The 22,317-nt window shown below is 39.5% G+C and overlaps 6 protein-coding genes and 1 pseudogene across 6 annotated transcripts in view; 6 read left to right on the top strand and 1 right to left on the bottom strand.

Moving 5' to 3' along the window:
* Positions 1-5,592: 5,592 nt before the first annotated feature.
* On the top strand, positions 5,593-6,303 carry LOC129411318 (parkin coregulated gene protein-like). The gene has a single exon (XM_055161938.1). It carries the CDS (start codon positions 5,593-5,595, stop codon positions 6,301-6,303), a length of 711 nt encoding a protein of 236 aa, XP_055017913.1.
* Positions 6,304-6,764: 461 nt separating this feature from the next.
* On the top strand, positions 6,765-7,479 carry LOC129411262 (parkin coregulated gene protein-like). The gene has a single exon (XM_055161561.1). The coding sequence runs from the start codon at positions 6,769-6,771 to the stop codon at positions 7,477-7,479; it is 711 nt and encodes a 236-aa protein (XP_055017536.1). The 5' UTR covers positions 6,765-6,768.
* Positions 7,480-7,813: 334 nt separating this feature from the next.
* LOC129411260 (parkin coregulated gene protein-like) lies at positions 7,814-8,713 on the top strand. Its single transcript, XM_055161559.1, has one exon. It carries the CDS (start codon positions 8,003-8,005, stop codon positions 8,711-8,713), a length of 711 nt encoding a protein of 236 aa, XP_055017534.1. The 5' UTR covers positions 7,814-8,002.
* Positions 8,714-9,236: 523 nt separating this feature from the next.
* LOC129411317 (parkin coregulated gene protein-like) lies at positions 9,237-9,950 on the top strand. Its single transcript, XM_055161937.1, is given in 3 exon segments — positions 9,237-9,255; positions 9,297-9,337; positions 9,339-9,950. Coding segments are annotated over 3 exon segments (672 nt in total).
* Positions 9,951-10,404: 454 nt separating this feature from the next.
* LOC129411261 (parkin coregulated gene protein-like) lies at positions 10,405-11,186 on the top strand. Its single transcript, XM_055161560.1, has one exon. It carries the CDS (start codon positions 10,466-10,468, stop codon positions 11,174-11,176), a length of 711 nt encoding a protein of 236 aa, XP_055017535.1. The 5' UTR covers positions 10,405-10,465; the 3' UTR covers positions 11,177-11,186.
* A 495-nt stretch (positions 11,187-11,681) lies between these two features.
* LOC110154131 (parkin coregulated gene protein-like) lies at positions 11,682-12,391 on the top strand (annotated as a pseudogene).
* A 2,937-nt stretch (positions 12,392-15,328) lies between these two features.
* The window catches only part of tmem8b (transmembrane protein 8B), a 33,671-nt gene continuing 26,682 nt past the window's right edge, over positions 15,329-22,317 (bottom strand). The window contains exons 8-9 of the mRNA XM_020918068.2: positions 18,520-18,636; positions 15,329-16,339 (exon numbers count right to left, since the gene is read on the bottom strand). Coding sequence (XP_020773727.2) covers positions 16,004-16,339; positions 18,520-18,636 — 453 coding nt within the window. The 3' untranslated portion in view covers positions 15,329-16,003. The remainder of the gene's footprint in view (positions 16,340-18,519; positions 18,637-22,317) is intronic.

Below are 22,317 nucleotides of genomic sequence, written 5' to 3'. Positions count from 1 at the left end.
TCGAGGAAAGAAAGACAGCACAACTCCTCTGTTTGTCATCTCGGGCCAAATTTACACTTCAATTTCAGCCGTGCTCACAAAACCACCAGCTATATTCCCTCCGGACGGTGATCTACAGTTTCAACGCAATATTTATTCTCTTTAATCTGTCTAAAGGCACGATAAATAAATCAAATCCAGCGGGCAAATATGGCGTTGGGGCAAATAAACAAAGATGAATACTGCAGCTTGGTTGAAGATCCAGAGAATATGATTTGGTCCTTGGATGTCTATATGTGAAATTGATTGTCAGTACTGGCTGTGATAGAGGAGGACTTGACGGAGGGTGTCAGTTAAGGTTACCCCATTTGTTGTCTGACTAAACAATGTTCTGCTGAGCTGGATCTACTATTGATGTCACACAAGTTCCAATCAAAAATCAATACGACAAGCTGCTGGGGTGTACATTACCCCAATTGATGCCATTGTGTTTGGTTTCCAAGTTAGTGCACTCCCCAATTCTCCAGACTCATTGTTGGCTGTTGGGGCTTGTTTTCCATTGTTTAACCTGTGACTACGCACTCTAGTTCCTGTCTCCTAGAGCTGCTGATGTAGACGCTCTCTCACCACGGAGTTTCCGGTCTAATCTTCCCCATGGACATCCACTAATCTCTCGTTTATGTCCACAGAAGTTTGTGCTCAAGTGTATTTCAGGAGCAAAATAAGCCTCTTTAACGCAAACTTTAGGGATTTGAATGTGACCTAGAATTCAACTTAGCACTAAAAATAAAGTGGTAGGATTTAGTTTTTATTCAATGCAAACTTTAAAGGGTTCATATTATGCTATTTTCTCATTTATGCTGTTTGTTCATCAAAAACATACCCAGAGTTGTGTTTTGTTAAATTTTCACATGTTTGAGTAACCTTTTATTATTAGTCTGTCTACATCTTCGAAGCTCAAAACACTGTTCTACATAGTGATGTCAGGACATGCTCCACTGTGTTTTTAAGCTTCATACACGTTCACTAGAATCATTTGGATCATTTCAGCCCTGGAATTGCCAATCTCTACTGATCTAAAAGTAAAAGAAAAAACATTTTGAGCTTTAGAGAGATAGGTTACCCAAACATGTGTGAATTAAACAAAACACAACTTTGGGTATGTTTTTGATGAGGCAACAACATTATAACATAACTTAAAGTTCACACAAATCTTATATTAAGAAATATAGGACGTTTTTAAGGTCTGTGTATCTTTTCTGGTCAGGGTCTTCCTCCTTCTTCTCTCTGTAGATGTTCCAAAAAGTATGGCATTAAACTTGCATACCTTGCATATATTCAATTACTTTTGCTTTATTGGTCACCTGGAAAATGTGATACAGGGGGTTCAGGACAGATTCACTGTCTTTTTAGCCAGGCTGACACAACCTAGTGCCTCCGCTCAATTTAATTTCTCTCCAGTGACTAGGTCAGGAATCAGAATACACTAGACGGCTCACAAAAACTTCGGAAGTGCAAGTTCGGACAACAGCCAATCAGCGAAAAGCCATACATTGTGTGTTGTCAGCGATTCTCAAGATTGAGGATTTAAAGCAGGAATAAAGAGAATGTTTGGTGAATTTTATTAAGGGGAAAGACGTTATTGCCCTTCTTCCTACGGGATCTGAGAAAAGCTTAATATACCTGTTAGCCCTGTTAGCAGCGCATTACATACATCACGACCAAATAGCAGCAATTGGTTAAATGAAAAAAAGTACTTGCCTACCGTCGAGCGAACGAATTCTAACACTGCAAGGTCAGGCAGTTTCTACAAAGTGAAACTGGCTGATGAATTCCCCTATGAATATGAAATGCAGTACAAAGGAGGAACATTCCAGGCAAAGCAATCACATTTCCATGGTGACAAGCAGGTGGCAAACCCTCCAGCAGAAAAGTTATACTGTAGTGGCACATTTAAGTAATAACTGGCTACCAATCTGGCTATTAATCTATTGAACTAGCCTACATCTGATCTGAATAGTGTCCTGTGTGCCAAGGCGAAAGAGCCAGTCCCTTGTTGCAAATGACGGTGGTGGTCTTCTAACACTAATCAAACTGCTTGAGATGTATCTGATTCAATTACCATCTCACCATGGCCCCCCAGTGGCTCATTTTTCTGATGCCGTATAATCTCCCACCTCCCACCTGCTGCGTGTGCACTGCCCAGATGGAGCCTTGGAGCGTCACTGATCGGCCATCATGTTAACACTGGTCAGCAGATGTGCCAGGTTAACCACACACTTTAGCACACATGCATGGAAATGGATCTGTGTGAAAACTGGACTTCATTAAGCATTTATTAAAGAAAGACTGTATACAGATTTTTTAATAATTGCATGTCAATTATAGCAATGAGGGGTAGGTGAAAACACACATTTTCAAACATATATGAATCAAAATACAATCTGCAAAAAAAAATGCAATCTGACCTGTACTGAAGAAGCTTCTTGGATGAGCTGCGAAATGTCTTCACTCAAAAACTTTTGTCCAAGAGATGGAAGTTTGTTTTTTTTTTTCTTCTTTTTTTCTGCTATGAAGCCTACCTGGACAGCTGAGGGATTACACAGATACAGTATGAGGGAACAGCATTTAAAGCTCATAAATGTCAACTAACACATAATATGTCCCTTTTTATTGGTTTAATCAGTGCTGAGTGTCTATTTGGTGCTTACATTTTCTGTTGAACATTTTTCCAACCGTTATTTGAAGCTCTAAGTGCCCACTGGAAATAACCAGAAGCTTATGCCCCCTACTGTCTGACAACTGCTGGTGTGTGATAAGGCATTATCTCCCTGGTCATGATTTATACTCGTGGACCTCCAGTGCAGATGTTGACCTCTCTGATCTAGAGGTGGTGTTTGTTTCTTTGGGCACAGATGACCCTGGCATTTTTCCAGTCCATGTTGCGGTTCTGTCTGCAGTGGTCAGATTAGGCAGATATGAGATTTCCCTGCCTTGTTTGTTCTTTTTGTTTGTCTGAAAATATAGTTTTAAATCACTTAAAAAGAAGAAGGAATTAACCTTTAGAAAAATGAATGATTATTTGAGGCTTTTTTTGTTTTTCATATGGGAAAGACAGCTTTTAACTCAAAGGTTGGCTTGAGTTTAAAGAGTCCATATTATGCTATTTTCTCATCTGTGTTATAATGTTGTTTCCTCATCAAAAACATACCCTGGGTCGTTTTGTTTCATTCACGCATGTTTAACACACAAATCTATACATGCTCAACATTGCGAGATATGGTCAGTGCCTTTGTGTAGGCCTTTGCTCACCAAGTGCTTTTAGTTATGCTTTCATATTTTGTTGCTGAGTGGAATACAAACAAACATGGTATTTTTGTGTGTTTGGGAACCATAATGTTTAGAAAAAGGCATAAAAAGGAGGCAGGAGGCAGGAGCTGGAGAGCTGAGGGGTTTATGGTGTGTCACACTAATAATCCTGTTAGACGTGTTAGGCCCGAATCCATGAATACAAAGAAGGTACTTGCTTTGATTTCATGTGTGCAGCGCGAGTACAAGGAGATTCAGTGTTTGAAATTCCAATATCTGAGACCCTGTCATTTCAACCTAATTGGTATCATTAAGTTCAGTCACAAGCTGTTTTATTCACACAGAGGGCCAAGCTCCACACTTCAGATATAGACGCTACCATTACCCACACTTCTATTACTGAGCTCTTTACTGAAGTGACATGGCCGGACCTCAAATCTACTTTTCTTTGGGTTTGTACAAGCCCTTGAACATAGTATGTTAGAACTTATGCTCTGACTGGACCTACTGTGTTCAAGTTGAATAAGAATGCTTTTGTTTACAATTATGCATTATATTTTTTTCATAAATAATTCTTGTGATTACTTAGAATCATAACAATGAATTTACAGTACTATAGCCGGTACTGGTACAACATGTATTGACAACATTGTCAAAATGACATATTTTACTTTAAAGGGCCTCTACTATTTTCTGATTTCTGTTATAATGTTGCTTCCTCATCACAAACATACCTGGAGTTGTGTTTTGTTTGAGTCACACATGTTTAACACACAAATCTTGCATATTTAGGCTTAGCTCTTATGTCACAGAAAACATTCTGTTTCACATTGTGATGTCTCCCAGCTCATTTTGGAATGAAAGTGCCAGCCACACTCCAAACTGTGTATTTGGTCACAAGTTTCATCTAGTTTCTTAAATTTCTTGTCACTGAGATCTGAAATATTTTTTGAGAATTTCCAAAGTTCTCTTTTTTTCCCCATCTTTTTCACAAGCATGTTTGCTTCCCTCTATTGCACTAGATCAGACTATGCAAATCATCATAACATGGGTTAAAACATAAAATTTGAAGCCTTAGGTTTAAAATTAATACTTATTTTCATGATTTTTTGAACATTTCCTTGTCATTTTCAAGGGACCAAAAATTTTAGTTTTATTGCTTTATTTACAAATAGGCTGTTACATAGGGAAAACAGCCAAGGGAAAACAGCACTTCAGATCTGAATAGCAGCAGAAACACTCCTTGAAATATTTTTTTTTTACTCCAGCTATTCAGACTCAAAGAGATATTCACTACCAAACCATGCAATCCATTTTTGGTGACTTCCTCTATTTTCATCTGATTTTTCAGGCACAAATTGCCAAAATGTGACTATGTTTTGTGTAGGGTGACAGTGGAGGTCATGGGGGAGGGACTAAATAAATATGTTTGAAAAACTTGAAAAACATATATATATATATATATATATATATATATATATATATATATATATATATATATATATATATATATATATATATATATATGTTATATATGATATATGTATATATATATATGTATATATATATATGTGTATATATATATACACAAAAGACTAAAAGATTAAAAGACTAAAAGTCTAAAAGTCTAAAAGACTAAAAGACTAAAAGTCTAAAAGTCTAAAAGTCTAAAAGACTAAAAGACTAAAAGACTAAAAGTCTAAAAGTCTAAAAGTCTAAAAGACTAAAAGTCTAAAAGTCTAAAAGACTAAAAGACTAAAAGTCTAAAAGTCTAAAAGACTAAAAGTCTAAAAGTCTAAAAGTCTAAAAAGACTAAAAAAAGTCTAAAAGACTAAAAGTCTAAAAGTCTAAAAGACTAAAAGACTAAAAGTCTAAAAGTCTAAAAGTCTAAAAGACTAAAAGACTAAAAGACTAAAAGACTAAAAGTCTAAAAGTCTAAAAGACTAAAAGTCTAAAAGTCTAAAAGACTAAAAGACTAAAAGTCTAAAAGTCTAAAAGACTAAAAGACTAAAAGTCTAAAAGTCTAAAAGTCTAAAAGTCTAAAAGACTAAAAGTCTAAAAGACTAAAAGACTAAAAGTCTAAAAGACTAAAAGTCTAAAAGACTAAAACACTAAAAGTCTAAAAGTCTAAAAGACTATAAGACTATAAGACTAAAAGACTAAAAGACTAAAAGACTAAAAGTCTAAAAGTCTAAAAGACTAAAAGACTAAAAGACTAAAAGTCTAAAAGTCTACAAGACTATAGGGGGGCGACTTACAAGACTATAAGTCTAAAAGTGTAAAAGTCTACAAGACTATAAGGAGATGACTTACAAGACTATAAGTCTAAAAGTCTGCCCAAAGGCAGACCTCAAAACACTAGGATTCACAATGAAGGCCCAAATGAAGAACTCCGTGGTGATAGGACCCCCCGCGGCCGGAGCTTTCAAGGAGAGACCGTTAAAACCGACCCTTTTTCGGAAATTCTACGAGCGAGGCGACTTGCCCATTGCGCTGAAACACGACACCAAAGGCCATCAAATCACCTGGAAAGTAGAAATAGAAAAGCTGGACTACCACCACTACCTGCCACTGTTTTTCGACGGGCTATGCGAGACGGTGCACCCATACGAGTTCTTCGCTCGACAGGGGATCCATGATATGTTGGAGCATGGAGGTCCCAAGATTCAACCAGTCATCCCGCAGCTCATCATCCCAATCCGGAATGCCTTGAACACAAGGAACCGCCAGGTCATCTGCACCACCCTTAAAGTCATTCAACACCTGGTCATGTCCGGAGAAATGGTAGGAGAGTCTCTAGTGCCATATTACCGACAAATCTTGCCCATTTTAAACATCTTCAAGAATATGAACATAAACTCCGGAGATGGGATCGACTACAGCCAGCAGAAGAGGCAGAACATAGGAGACCTCATCCAGGAAACTCTGGAGATCCTGGAGCGCTACGGAGGAATGGAGGCCTTCATCAACATCAAGTACATGGTGCCCACCTACGAGTCCTGCATGATCAACTGAAGGCTACACCAAAGCCGCACAGAATAAAATAGTAACTTGTATTTTGTAAAGACTAAATTTACAATCGGCACCAAGTCGGATGGTCATATTTTCATATACTCTGATAGGGAGGGGATATACTGTATATTGGGAGGGGGGGGGATTTTCCTTCTTTGTCTTTGAACTATGTCCTGGTTGCCATGGAGAATGTTTTAAATTGTGATATTTGATGAGATTTCATCATTCCCCAAAATGCCTCTTCTAAAAGTCTAAAAGATTAAAAGACTAAAAGACTAAAAGTCTAAAAGACTAAAACACTAAAAGTCTAAAAGTCTAAAAGACTATAAGACTATAAGACTAAAAGACTAAAAGTCTAAAAGTCTAAAAGACTAAAAGACTAAAAGACTAGAAGTCTAAAAGTCTACAAGACTATAAGGGGGCGACTTACAAGACTATAAGTCTAAAAGTCTACAAGACTATAAGGAGATGGCTTACAAGACTATAAGTCTAAAAGTCTGCCCAAAGGCAGACCTCAAAACACTAGGATTCACAATGAAGGCCCAAATGAAGAACTCCGTGGTGATAGGACCCCCCGCGGCCGGAGCTTTCAAGGAGAGACCGTTAAAACCGACCCTTTTTCGGAAATTCTACGAGCGAGGCGACTTGCCCATTGCGCTGAAACACGACACCAAAGGCCATCAAATCGCCTGGAAAGTAGAAATAGAAAAGCTGGACTACCACCACTACCTGCCACTGTTTTTCGACGGGCTATGCGAGACGGTGCACCCATACGAGTTCTTCGCTCGACAGGGGATCCATGATATGTTGGAGCATGGAGGTCCCAAGATTCAACCAGTCATCCCGCAGCTCATCATCCCAATCCGGAATGCCTTGAACACAAGGAACCGCCAGGTCATCTGCACCACCCTTAAAGTCATTCAACACCTGGTCATGTCCGGAGAAATGGTAGGAGAGTCTCTAGTGCCATATTACCGACAAATCTTGCCCATTTTAAACATCTTCAAGAATATGAACATAAACTCCGGAGATGGGATCGACTACAGCCAGCAGAAGAGGCAAAACATAGGAGACCTCATCCAGGAAACTCTGGAGATCCTGGAGCGCTACGGAGGAATGGAGGCCTTCATCAACATCAAGTACATGGTGCCCACCTACGAGTCCTGCATGATCAACTGAAGGCTACACCAAAGCCGCACAGAATAAAATAGTAACTTGTATTTTGTTAAGACTAAATTTACAATCGGCACCAAGTCGGATGGTCATATTTTCTTATACTCTGATAGGGAGGGGATATACTGTATATTGGGAGGGGGGGGGGGATTTTCCTTCTTTGTCTTTGAACTATGTCCTGGTTGCCATGGAGAATGTTTTAAATTGTGATATTTGATGAGATTTCATCATTCCCCAAAATGCCTCTTCTAAAAGTCTAAAAGATTAAAAGACTAAAAGACTAAAAGTCTAAAAGACTAAAACACTAAAAGTCTAAAAGTCTAAAAGACTATAAGACTATAAGACTAAAAGACTAAAAGTCTAAAAGTCTAAAAGACTAAAAGACTAAAAGTCTAAAAGACTAAAAGACTAAAAGTCTAAAAGTCTAAAAGACTAAAAGACTAAAAGACTAGAAGTCTAAAAGTCTACAAGACTATAAGGGGGCGACTTACAAGACTATAAGTCTAAAAGTCTACAAGACTATAAGGAGATGGCTTACAAGACTATAAGTCTAAAAGTCTGCCCAAAGGCAGACCTCAAAACACTAGGATTCACAATGAAGGCCCAAATGAAGAACTCCGTGGTGATAGGACCCCCCGCGGCCGGAGCTTTCAAGGAGAGACCGTTAAAACCGACCCTTTTTCGGAAATTCTACGAGCGAGGCGACTTGCCCATTGCGCTGAAACACGACACCAAAGGCCATCAAATCGCCTGGAAAGTAGAAATAGAAAAGCTGGACTACCACCACTACCTGCCACTGTTTTTCGACGGGCTATGCGAGACGGTGCACCCATACGAGTTCTTCGCTCGACAGGGGATCCATGATATGTTGGAGCATGGAGGTCCCAAGATTCAACCAGTCATCCCGCAGCTCATCATCCCAATCCGGAATGCCTTGAACACAAGGAACCGCCAGGTCATCTGCACCACCCTTAAAGTCATTCAACACCTGGTCATGTCCGGAGAGATGGTAGGAGAGTCTCTAGTGCCATATTACCGACAAATCTTGCCCATTTTAAACATCTTCAAGAATATGAACATAAACTCCGGAGATGGGATCGACTACAGCCAGCAGAAGAGGCAAAACATAGGAGACCTCATCCAGGAAACTCTGGAGATCCTGGAGCGCTACGGAGGAATGGAGGCCTTCATCAACATCAAGTACATGGTGCCCACCTACGAGTCCTGCATGATCAACTGAAGGCTACACCAAAGCCGCACAGAATAAAATAGTAACTTGTATTTTGTTAAGACTAAATTTACAATCGGCACCAAGTCGGATGGTCATATTTTCTTATACTCTGATAGGGAGGGGATATACTGTATATTGGGAGGGGGGGGGGGATTTTCCTTCTTTGTCTTTGAACTATGTCCTGGTTGCCATGGAGAATGTTTTAAATTGTGATATTTGATGAGATTTCATCATTCCCCAAAATGCCTCTTCTAAAAGTCTAAAAGATTAAAAGACTAAAAGACTAAAAGTCTAAAAGACTAAAACACTAAAAGTCTAAAAGTCTAAAAGACTATAAGACTATAAGACTAAAAGACTAAAAGTCTAAAAGTCTAAAAGACTAAAAGACTAAAAGTCTAAAAGACTAAAAGACTAAAAGTCTAAAAGTCTAAAAGACTAAAAGACTAAAAGACTAGAAGTCTAAAAGTCTACAAGACTATAAGGGGGCGACTTACAAGACTATAAGTCTAAAAGTCTACAAGACTATAAGGAGATGACTTACAAGACTATAAGTCTAAAAGTCTGCCCAAAGGCAGACCTCAAAAAACACTAGGATTCACAATGAAGGCCCAAATGAAGAACTCCGTGGTGATAGGACCCCCCCGCGGCCGGAGCTTTCAAGGAGAGACCGTTAAAACCGACCCTTTTTCGGAAATTCTACGAGCGAGGCGACTTGCCCATTGCGCTGAAACACGACACCAAAGGCCATCAAATCGCCTGGAAAGTAGAAATAGAAAAGCTGGACTACCACCACTACCTGCCACTGTTTTTCGACGGGCTATGCGAGACGGTGCACCCATACGAGTTCTTCGCTCGACAGGGGATCCATGATATGTTGGAGCATGGAGGTCCCAAGATTCAACCAGTCATCCCGCAGCTCATCATCCCAATCCGGAATGCCTTGAACACAAGGAACCGCCAGGTCATCTGCACCACCCTTAAAGTCATTCAACACCTGGTCATGTCCGGAGAGATGGTAGGAGAGTCTCTAGTGCCATATTACCGACAAATCTTGCCCATTTTAAACATCTTCAAGAATATGAACATAAACTCCGGAGATGGGATCGACTACAGCCAGCAGAAGAGGCAAAACATAGGAGACCTCATCCAGGAAACTCTGGAGATCCTGGAGCGCTACGGAGGAATGGAGGCCTTCATCAACATCAAGTACATGGTGCCCACCTACGAGTCCTGCATGATCAACTGAAGGCTACACCAAAGCCGCACAGAATAAAATAGTAACTTGTATTTTGTTAAGACTAAATTTACAATCGGCACCAAGTCGGATGGTCATATTTTCTTATACTCTGATAGGGAGGGGATATACTGTATATTGGGAGGGGGGGGGGGATTTTCCTTCTTTGTCTTTGAACTATGTCCTGGTTGCCATGGAGAATGTTTTAAATTGTGATATTTGATGAGATTTCATCATTCCCCAAAATGCCTCTTCTAAAAGTCTAAAAGATTAAAAGACTAAAAGACTAAAAGTCTAAAAGACTAAAACACTAAAAGTCTAAAAGACTATAAGACTATAAGACTAAAAGACTAAAAGTCTAAAAGTCTAAAAGACTAAAAGACTAAAAGTCTAAAAGACTAAAAGACTAAAAGTCTAAAAGTCTAAAAGACTAAAAGACTAAAAGACTAGAAGTCTAAAAGTCTACAAGACTATAAGGGGGCGACTTACAAGACTATAAGTCTAAAAGTCTACAAGACTATAAGGAGATGGCTTACAAGACTATAAGTCTAAAAGTCTGCCCAAAGGCAGACCTCAAAACACTAGGATTCACAATGAAGGCCCAAATGAAGAACTCCGTGGTGATAGGACCCCCCGCGGCCGGAGCTTTCAAGGAGAGACCGTTAAAACCGACCCTTTTTCGGAAATTCTACGAGCGAGGCGACTTGCCCATTGCGCTGAAACACGACACCAAAGGCCATCAAATCGCCTGGAAAGTAGAAATAGAAAAGCTGGACTACCACCACTACCTGCCACTGTTTTTCGACGGGCTATGCGAGACGGTGCACCCATACGAGTTCTTCGCTCGACAGGGGATCCATGATATGTTGGAGCATGGAGGTCCCAAGATTCAACCAGTCATCCCGCAGCTCATCATCCCAATCCGGAATGCCTTGAACACAAGGAACCGCCAGGTCATCTGCACCACCCTTAAAGTCATTCAACACCTGGTCATGTCCGGAGAGATGGTAGGAGAGTCTCTAGTGCCATATTACCGACAAATCTTGCCCATTTTAAACATCTTCAAGAATATGAACATAAACTCCGGAGATGGGATCGACTACAGCCAGCAGAAGAGGCAAAACATAGGAGACCTCATCCAGGAAACTCTGGAGATCCTGGAGCGCTACGGAGGAATGGAGGCCTTCATCAACATCAAGTACATGGTGCCCACCTACGAGTCCTGCATGATCAACTGAAGGCTACACCAAAGCCGCACAGAATAAAATAGTAACTTGTATTTTGTTAAGACTAAATTTACAATCGGCACCAAGTCGGATGGTCATATTTTCTTATACTCTGATAGGGAGGGGATATACTGTATATTGGAGGGGGGGGGGATTTTCCTTCTTTGTCTTTGAACTATGTCCTGGTTGCCATGGAGAATGTTTTAAATTGTGATATTTGATGAGATTTCATCATTCCCCAAAATGCCTCTTCTAAAAGTCTAAAAGATTAAAAGACTAAAAGTCTAAAAGACTAAAACACTAAAAGTCTAAAAGACTAAAAGACTATAAGACTATAAGACTAAAAGTCTAAAAGTCTAAAAGACTAAAAGACTAAAAGTCTAAAAGACTAAAAGACTAAAAGTCTAAAAGTCTAAAAGACTAAAAGACTAAAAGACTAGAAGTCTAAAAGTCTACAAGACTATAAGGGGGCGACTTACAAGACTATAAGTCTAAAAGTCTACAAGACTATAAGGAGATGGCTTACAAGACTATAAGTCTAAAAGTCTGCCCAAAGGCAGACCTCAAAACACTAGGATTCACAATGAAGGCCCAAATGAAGAACTCCGTGGTGATAGGACCCCCGCGGCCGGAGCTTTCAAGGAGAGACCGTTAAAACCGACCCTTTTTCGGAAATTCTACGAGCGAGGCGACTTGCCCATTGCGCTGAAACACGACACCAAAGGCCATCAAATCGCCTGGAAAGTAGAAATAGAAAAGCTGGACTACCACCACTACCTGCCACTGTTTTTCGACGGGCTATGCGAGACGGTGCACCCATACGAGTTCTTCGCTCGACAGGGGATCCATGATATGTTGGAGCATGGAGGTCCCAAGATTCAACCAGTCATCCCGCAGCTCATCATCCCAATCCGGAATGCCTTGAACACAAGGAACCGCCAGGTCATCTGCACCACCCTTAAAGTCATTCAACACCTGGTCATGTCCGGAGAGATGGTAGGAGAGTCTCTAGTGCCATATTACCGACAAATCTTGCCCATTTTAAACATCTTCAAGAATATGAACATAAACTCCGGAGATGGGATCGACTACAGCCAGCAGAAGAGGCAGAACATAGGAGACCTCATCCAGGAAACTCTGGAGATCCTGGAGCGCTACGGAGGAATGGAGGCCTTCATCAACATCAAGTACATGGTGCCCACCTACGAGTCCTGCATGATCAACTGAAGGCTACACCAAAGCCGCACAGACTAATGCAAAAATGATATAAAATCTCTTATTGCATTTGAGTTTTATCTAAACATAAAACATAACTTTATTCTGAAATGGGCTAAAACCAAATAAAGATATATATGACCTGAATAAAATAGTAACTTGTATTTTGTAAAGACTAAATTTACAATCGGCACCAAGTCGGATAACATGAACTGTATCGTGATGGTCATATTTTCGTCAGTGGATACACTAAGTTCAAACATGCTTAGTGCATACAAAACTTCTCACATTGCCAAAATTGACGTCTAAAAACCTATAAAAATACATGTCTGTGTGAATTTTCATGCCAATTGCACAACCACAGCCAAAGTTGATCATCATGATCATGATGAACACTTAATATATTTCTTTAATAAGCACATATTGCTTCTGATTCAAATACCCCCAGAAACATTATTTGAAATAATATATTTTTCTCACTACCAACACAAATCATTTTTGGTGAAAAAGAAAAAAAAAATTCTCCCCTGGTTTCTTGGCACTAGTTGTTCAACGCTGGGTATTTTTCACATAGGGTTTTGTAGAAGTGAGGGGCAGAGGGGCTAAAAGTTGGTGAATTTTGGAAATTTTTTTACTAAAATTTATTGGGTTCACTCCAGAAAAATTTAAACTTGCACCAAAAATTATTTTCACCAACGTATTTCTGAAACACACTAAATGTCTAAAAAACTTCTCACGTTACCAAAATTGGTCAGATCGGGATGAAACTCACAAATGTCTAAAATTCTGTAAAAACACACGTTCGTGTGCATTTTCATGGCAATCAAACAACCACAGCTAAAGTTGTCATGATAAATATACCGTCAGGTAAACAAATTTCCCTTAACAAAGCACAATGATTAAACACAATAAAAGTGTCACTGAAAGAAAGGCAATACTATCCCCTCCTGTTGTCAGTGGGTATATCAAACATGGTGTGGAATAGAGTGGAAGCCATTAAAATCTTCTTGTGAGATGGCTCTGAAGGTCTGGATAAATGAATGGGACATTTAGCCCTGAATGTAGCCTTGCAAGGCAAGGCCAGTAACATGGACCATCATTTACAATATATTTTCAGATGAATTTTATTTGCTTTGCTGCTGACCTCCTTTCCTTATAATGTCCTCTAATTAGCTACTGCACTGGCAATTCTGCAAAAATATTTCAGTGTGTTTCCCCTTCACCTTAATTGGAATAAAAATAAATGTTTTGCACCTGAGGCTTGAATAAAATGTTGGTTTGGAGAATGGTACATTACCATTTAATCTATGTTTGGTTGGATACTGTTGCTATTTATGAAGTGAGTCTGACAGAAGTGTGTCTAACAAGATGCATATGAGTAGGTGCACTAGTACATGTGCACATAGGTGTACCATACATATACAGTAGTGTTTTTTGCTCTCAATTACATTAAATGGGTTCTCATTCTGAATTTAATGTAAGACTATAGGATTTGTGTAAATATCTGTGTTGTAATACAACACAAACCCAGGATATAAAAACTAAAACTTCATTAAAAAAAAAAAACTTTCACTCCATTCATAGTACAGGAAAGCCACTTTAAAAATCCAACCAAATTCCTTGTGACCAAAAGGACTTTGAAAATGACTGTTCTTTGTCAAAGTTTTCCACTAGAGGTGTTGAGACTTTAATATGACACTCCCAGACAGTATTAATGGTGAATAATAGTGGCTGCAAATGGAGAAGAGAAGATAAGAAACCTTTTTATTTCCAAATCATGTATGCACCATAGTGGAAGAGATCTCCAAAGCCGTCTCCAAACAGGATACATAATTCCATAATGGTTATTTTTCAAATGGTCTAAACATGAGCGCCTTCTGTTTTGTGAGCGATTTGATATGAACACCTTCCACAAGAAATCCACTTTTTCATCTCTTCCTCAATAATTAGATGAAGCTGACTTCCTCTGTGCAGGATGATAAATTCAGAGCTGCAGATAGTGATGGATTACACCTAATAAGAAGTGGAGCAGTGAATTCTAAACCCGGGCTTTTCCCCCGTAAAGACCCAGCGTATTGACAGTGTGCTCAAGCTGCCTGCCTGTATAACCCCACCATGGAAGAGGGGGAATTATTTATTTCAACTCTATTCCCTAGAGAAAAACACTGACAGCTTCTCATCTCACTGTCTGACTAGTGCTGGCTTCCATTAGGCAGGGAATTGCACTGTGATGTCTTTCTGGGAGGGCTTACTACATTTACAGCTACAAAAGCACGAGTCGAAACCAGGCCAGAAAAGAAGAAAAACATTTATTGTTTATGAGTGTGATGGTGTGGCCTGTCAGAGCGCGATGGGGAGCTGAGGTCTTGATTTGAGGTCTCCCCTTTGCTTTCCGCAGGCAGTCGGGCTTTGGGCAACATTCGTGTAAAAGCAGTACAATGCAATTGCAAAAAAGTAACGGTCGATATAACATTCCACATGACGATTACATTGGTGACAATTCTAGTAAATATAAAAATGTACAGAATTACATTGTGTGTCTCAGTGCAAAAGATAACCTTTTGAAATGTTCAGAAAAGCTGTGCCCTCACTTATGACCACCCCTGTGTCCACCCCTCAGCCCAAAACAGTAGTGATCTGAAGTAGTCCATGTAAAAGACCACTAATAAATAACCCACACAAGCAGTTTACAGTCACCGTCAGATAGCAGCAGTGGTTCAGCTCGGACTTTAAATACATATTCACAAAGAACAGTGTGTCACTGTACACCCACAATTCAACTTTTACTACCGAAGATACAAGCCAGCCTCAGGAGAAAATGAGATGCTGCATGTCCAGTAAACCCAGAAATCAAACAATGTAACCATAATTTTGCTATATGAAAAATTACATAACATTTTTTTCATTACAAACGAAAGCTTATATATGGAATAATGTATTTACATGGGCTATAATGCATTGGTTTTATATAGTGCCTTTGAAGACACCCAAAGCATTTCATTGCATTATTCATTCATTTCATAATGGATGGCGGTAAGCTACTTCTGTAGCCAGAGCTGCCCTGGGGTAGACTGACAGAAGCAAGGCTGCCAATTTGTGTCAACGGCCCCTCCGACCACCATGGATCACTCACACACCACATTCATACCAGACAAGTTAGGTGAAGTGTCTTGCCAAATTACACAATGACAGTTTAGTATTTCACACAATCTCCCATCCAAGTATTAACCAGGTCCAACCCTGCTCAGCTTCTCAAATCAAATAAGATTAAGTACAGGTGAGATCTTAGGACTGGTTCATTCACACCAGAGCATTTAAAGTTAAAATCACAATAATGAAAATATATTTTATTTAGATGCCTGTAGATATGTTATGTAATTTTTCATCTTTCATGAAAATTTCAATTTAAAAAATCTGTTGATACCTTTATTTTGGGCATTGGGCTGTAAAGTACCACTGGGTTTAATCATTATCAAAACAATAAGTACAGTAAAACAAATCCAGTGTTTTGTAGTATTGGCATTTAAATATTTACACTGCTGTAGGAGTTCTGTGGCTTATTTCCCAGTAGAGTGGATTTCCCAGTAAAAGGCAATGGAGAGTCAGTGGTAGTGGCCTGGCCTATCAGCTGGTGCAGATGCTGTTGATGGAGATGAGGCTGGGGTCCACCAGGCCCAGCTCTTCGTGCTCGTTCACACACAGCTGGTACCCACAGCCACGCCGCCGTTTTAGGGGCGTTACCTTGGCATCGGGTTTGGCACGAGGTGGCAGTAGAAAGCCCACGCTGCCTGCAATCAGCATGTGCCAAATACTGTGGATGTAGAAGTAGTTCTCCTCTGTCTCTACAAAGGCATACAGAGCCACTGCAGAGGTGGCGATCATGGTGCCCGGGAACAGGAAGAAAACCCAGCGCTTCCAGGTGGGCGGGTAGCAACGGCGCCTCCGGATGGTGCGCACCGTCTGATGGAAAAAGATCAAAAGAATGATACAGACACATTGTGTAACACTGAACAAGAAATAAATAATTATAGGCCTGCAGTTATTTTCCATTTCCCTTGTTTCACTGGATGGCCCGATTGAGAAGTCACAAGAATTCAACAAAAATGCCAAATGTTCTCACTACTGACAAATTTAAGACACATGTACATCTTCATTTGGCACAGTAGAAAATTAGTACAGTAGGGTTCAAAATATCCAGCAACTTTGATCAAAAGTAAAGAAATCTATTTTATTTTGTTCATGGAATTGGACAACGCATTACCAGACGTCCACCATCCTCACAAGGATTAATTGTTGAACTTATGCATTTTTCCTAAAACATCATTACCCTTAAACAGATTACGATTCTGTTGCATATTTTAACTGGTAAAAGCAGACATATTTGCCACTGACAAGTTTTCAGTCATCTCTTCACACCACCGGATATGAGAGCCATGTGTCCTCCATTTGAGTGATCTAATTCAGTTGGGCTGGTAACATTGGCTATGGCAGGCATCACTGCAACATGACAAGCTCAAATGAAAGGGCTCCCGGAGAAAACTGTGACACTGAAATTTAGAGGTGTAACCGCACTGAGAAAAAACACACACCGCTGAACAACAAATACATTATTGAGTGTCAGGAAGCAATAGTGGCTCAGTTTTGAAAAATGCCCCATCCGATCTAAAGGACTTTTTATGGAGAAGCTGCAGGGATACTGCTATCACTAAAGGGGCAGGCATGACGCATTCACACTGCTCTATAATGCCTGCATATATGTGATTGTGATATTTTCATGCTACATATATTTGTCAACATAGCACACATAATTGAATTACAAATGAAACAAGCAAAGCAGCTGAACGCACAACCCCATGTTTTTTTATGTAAATCTCTAAAAAGACTGGAATCATAGAGGGATATTGTGCATAAATTGGAAAAGCTAGTTGTTAATCTCTGAGGCAGAATATGGTGAAATACACAGGCTTCCACTAAAGCTAGGGGAGCTTTATGTTGGAATTACAAGTGCGTCCTGTTTTGAAACGTGCCATTTAAAACTTTTCCCCACCTTTTCTCAAACCCTGCATAAAAGACTTGTTATTTTTTTATCTCACTCTCAGCTGAGGGAACACATTATGACTTGAAGCAGAGTGAGAGAAGTACAGGCACACTTATAATGAAACTACAAGCCCATGACTAATACCCAAAGGCAGCAAAAAACTTACAGCACAGGCTCAAGCTTCATTGTCATAAGATGTGTTTCGGCCATTTGCATGTTAGGGCCTTGGATGAAGGATTAGGCCTTTCTTGTGGTTGAGTTTTCATAAGCATGTTTGAGAAGCTTGTCTGTGAATGTTAAGCACTTACAATTTAAAGTGGTAGAAATTATTAAATTCAGCCCACCAAGTATTCTGATGTACCAACTAGTTTCAAGTACAATACAGAGCGCACTACATGGCATTCTGGCATCATCTATCCAATTCCCAATTTTGTTAAAAGCTGTATGTATCTTATGCTCCAGTTGATTTGTTTATTACTTTTCATTCCAATCACAAACTCGGATGTCATTAGCTACCATATATTGAGAACACACACACAAGTTGGTTTGGCTGTAAAGTCTGGCAACCCAAAGCAAGTGATTCACACTACTTTTGGAAATTGGAAATACTGTCTTGAGAACAACAATAACTTTTATCTAATCTTTGAGGTTGGATTTGTAAATATATAATATGTTAATGTAATTACTATTATTATCATTAGTAGTAGTAGTTGTAAAAATTATCAATATTCAAGTCAAGTATTTATCTATCTGTCTATCTATTTATCGATGTAGTACTAGAAGTACTAGTAGTAGCATTAAACCCCTTTACATACACTGAATATGAATTAATCAATCATATAGTACAACGTAGGATTACTAGCTTTATATATAACTACCACAAATCAAGAAAACCCTAAGAGTCACAGTTTTGTAGCTATGATTGATCGAGTCCTTATCAATTCCTATTTTGTCAATGTCAAACTCAAATCCCTAGGCCCATCCAGTTGGTCTAGTCCTTGTAAGTAATCAGATTTCAAGACATCATATGCTACCGATAATAAACAATGCTTCATACACATAGCAGTAGACTGTATTGTGTTTCATAGCAGGTAGTACTTACCCATGCTACCGCCATGATGCCCAGAGCAAACAGACTGGGTCCCAGCAGGTTCCAGAGCCCGTGTCGGTCCAACTGCAGCGCCATGGACAGAGACATGGCCCCCAGCAGATACAGCACCTGGACACAAGCACCACAGATCAATACAGGCTCTCAGCAACAGTAAACCCGAGATGTGTGGGGCTAATAACTCACACTGACAGGCTAGTTTTACAGCAAGGAATATAGCTAAGGTTATATATGGCAAAATAGATGTAAGATTGAGAGAGCAGGGCAAAGCTGGGCTATTATTACCTCCAAGGCAGCCACAAATACCTTCTTAATGTGATGTATTTATTTATGCATCAGATGACCTTCCTTACTTCCCCATTTATCGGGGCATGCCTAAACTTTATATTCAGATAAAACAAAAACAGATCAGTTAGTGTTTTTAATTATGACTCACAGATCCCAATATTATCACTGTAATCAATTATCAGTATTATTATTGTTTTAGTTTAAGCAGTTGTTGTGATCCAAGGATGAAAAAATATGTTTACTGTCAGTGTTTCTTAGTTTGACTTCACAGTTGCCATAGTTACATATTTTGCTTTGTTAATTACTAGAACACTGCGATGTTGTAGATGTGCTTTTAAATATTATGTTTTAAAAGCTATTAATTCAAAATTTGCCCTGACATTCCCAAATTTGGAAGCTTTGAATCCAAAATCCCAGCATGAGTTCCTCAACGGGAGGTTTGAAAAAAAAAAAAAAAAAAGTACCCTATCATAACAAAACATACAAAACCCACATTTGTAGCAGACAAAATTTGCAGAAGCTCTACATTTGGCACAGAGCCAGAGTGTATGGTATGGGGGTTATGGTTATTTGGGAGGCCTAGTCTATCCAAAAAGCCTGAGGTGTGCGTTCTTGTGTCTGGTATAAAAACACAAGAGGAATGGGTCCGGTGGAGCAGAGGAGGGATGACCTGCCTGGAGGAGAGGATGGCTAATTGGCAAAGAGCAGAGCAGAGAGGGGCAGTAAGGAGCAGCCTGAGGACGCAGAGCAACAGCAGTCATCACTCATACACATCCCATCCACAGAACACAGACAAACTAACATGTGCGCCATACTATACACTCGCCCGCCATGGCTTCTTCTGTAATGAATCATTAGGTGTCACTGAGAAAGGAGGGGCCATAAACTTGCTGGTGTCGTCTATTTTTACCTACAGTAAAATGGTGTTCATGTGTAGTGGTGGTATACAGAGCAGCATAACAAAGACACAACAACAGACTGACTCACTGTGGCAGATTAGCTGTTTACAATTCGACTTGGAGAGACCCAGGCAAACACAAAGAGAAAGTATTAGGAGTTTTATTAAATGAGTTTTGGATCTCACACCCCAGCAAAAGACATTACAATGAAGGCCATGGCCGATTAGATGTTGAGAGGGGAGGCCGAGAAGAGTGAAGGAGACGATGAGGTGGTGAGGAGAGAGAAGGGGACTGTGAGGGGAGGAGAAGCTGAGGGGTGCTGGGGCGGAGGAGGTGGAATGAGCAGCAAGAAGGAGTAATGGGACTGGGGAGGTATTGAAGGCTGAGGAGCAGGTAAACTCTGGAGAAGCTCTGAGGTAGACAGGAGCGAAGTTAGGTCTTCCAGGTGGAATTTACGCTAGCTCCATTTCAACCTGTTCTCAAGTTGGCTGGTTTACGACTAAAGAAAACACAACAGTCTGGAGTGAAATTTTAAGAAGCAGCAATGATAATATATTTTTTTATATTTATATTTCAACACAATCTAAAGTCTTCCAATTGTCCAACTAGCTTTTGCATTTTTTAGTGACAAGATATTTCAGCCAATCTGTACAACATAGCTCTGAGATGGGATAAAATTTGGACAAGTGCTGTAATCAAAACAAAAGCACATTTTGAGTGGCCATGAAAACAAATCAGATAATCTGCAAGAACAAAACATCCTATGGAAAAATCTAGAATCAACTTCTCTTTACACACAGACAAAACTTTGCAAAGATTTCAAAATTTCAGAGGGCATGACTGACAGGCAGAATAACCAATCAGAGAGAGGCTGCTTACATGTAAAAACAGGGAAAAAAACAGCATGGACCAAGAAACAGCGTAGATTTTTACAGCATCAGCAAGAGAAGGTAAAAATTAGTAAAAGATTTATTTTGTTCTGAATGTCTCTTCCACATTTGAAAGACATATGTTATAAATGGGCAGCTGTGGTTGTATCGTCTCAAGTTTGGACTGAGGATTGTCACTGGGACTGGCTGCTCAGGCAAGTTTTTACCCAAATATGTATTACTGAGAAACAAGACAAACCACTCTTGGCAATTGGGCTTTCCACAGAATGTATAATATAATGGCACAAGAGCAATGGCTTCCAATAGTCCAATATTCTGGATTGAAGTTAAACACATTTTGAGTATATTGAGTATATATACAAGTATATATAGCAACCTTTATAGCTGTCAGTCAGGAAGAATATATCTTTTTATACAGTGGATCTGGCAGTGCTAAGTTAGCCGCCAATCAAACCTGACAATCACCGCCCACAGAGCAGAAATCAAAGCATCTTTTGACCCTGACAGCACATAAACAAGAATTCATTATAATATATCATTTCAAATGTGGAAAATAATGAAGAGAATATTACAGGCTTTTGCAGCTTACTTCACTTCCACACTAGTCGTTGTTGCCCTTGGTTACAAAATCACATCCTGCTGATTTTGGAATATTAGCACATAGAAGGTCAAGGGGTCAAACACACACTGCAGACTGTGGTGGTTGTGCTTTGCTGTTGCGGTCACAGACACACGTGCACACACAAACGCGCACACACACAAACATGTAAACAGCCAGCACACACACATTGTTTCCCCACTTGCCAGTCCTGACATGTGCGATTTGATTAGTGACTGTGAAGTGCTGGCCTAAGCAAGTCCCAAGTCTCTGGAGGACAGCAGATGTTCATAGCCTCCTCCCCTCTCTCCTCCTCCTTTCCCCTTTGTCAAACTTATACACACTACACCACACTTCTGCAGCAACTGAAAATCTAAAGTTTAAAAGACATCCGTTCAGAATATATATCTTGACTCATCTCAAATTTATTTAGTTGGCAAGTGTAGAATTTAGACGACTCAGACGAGCTTCAATGTATTTTCTATAAGAGTTTCATTCATTAGTTCACAGAATGGGATTTTTATTGCATTTTTATCTTATTTCATTGACAGAAAAGTCAATGAAAAAGTTGTAAAGTCTTAAATAGAGATTTGGCTGGTGTCGTCAAATCTCACAAAATTCTAAGTTAGCCTATTTTAAACCAATAGTCCGACAAATTTACCAATAGTGACCCATCTGCCGAAAAGGTTGTTTCATGGCTCTTTAGTTCACTGTTTTAATTTGTCTAATGCTACTCAAGGGGCTCTGCAACAAAGATGGCAGACTGTGCCAATAAACCTCAAGTAAACTAAAGACTAAGTAACTATATCTAAAAAATATTCAAGTCTAATAATATTTTAGATTTAAGATATTTAAAGGTCCTATATTACACAGAATGGACACTTGTGAGCTTTTAGCTTGTTAGAATATTGTTACCTCCTCTAAAACATACCTGAACGAAACAAAACACAACTCCAGGTATGTTTCTGATGAGGAAACACATTATAACATAGATCAGAAAACAGTGTAATATGGGCCCTTTAAAGGGACAATCCGAAATTTTGGACATAGGACCTCATTTCCTAGTTAGCCAGAGTATTAGCGACGTGTGAAGACACTTTTTAAAATATTCCATCCA

This window comes from Boleophthalmus pectinirostris, unplaced genomic scaffold (genome assembly GCF_026225935.1).
Source record: "Boleophthalmus pectinirostris isolate CB_2022bp ecotype Guang Dong unplaced genomic scaffold, ASM2622593v1 HiC_scaffold_4, whole genome shotgun sequence".
Classification (NCBI taxonomy): domain Eukaryota; kingdom Metazoa; phylum Chordata; class Actinopteri; order Gobiiformes; family Gobiidae; genus Boleophthalmus; species Boleophthalmus pectinirostris.
This window is presented reverse-complemented; position numbering and strand designations above follow the sequence as displayed.

Excerpts from the sequence above, each read along its gene's own strand:
- LOC129411261 (XM_055161560.1), top strand. The coding sequence starts at position 10,466 with ATGGCTTACAAGACTATAAGTCTAAAAGTCTGCCCAAAGGCAGACCTC.
- LOC129411260 (XM_055161559.1), top strand. The coding sequence starts at position 8,003 with ATGGCTTACAAGACTATAAGTCTAAAAGTCTGCCCAAAGGCAGACCTC.
- LOC129411318 (XM_055161938.1), top strand. The coding sequence starts at position 5,593 with ATGACTTACAAGACTATAAGTCTAAAAGTCTGCCCAAAGGCAGACCTC.
- LOC129411262 (XM_055161561.1), top strand. The coding sequence starts at position 6,769 with ATGGCTTACAAGACTATAAGTCTAAAAGTCTGCCCAAAGGCAGACCTC.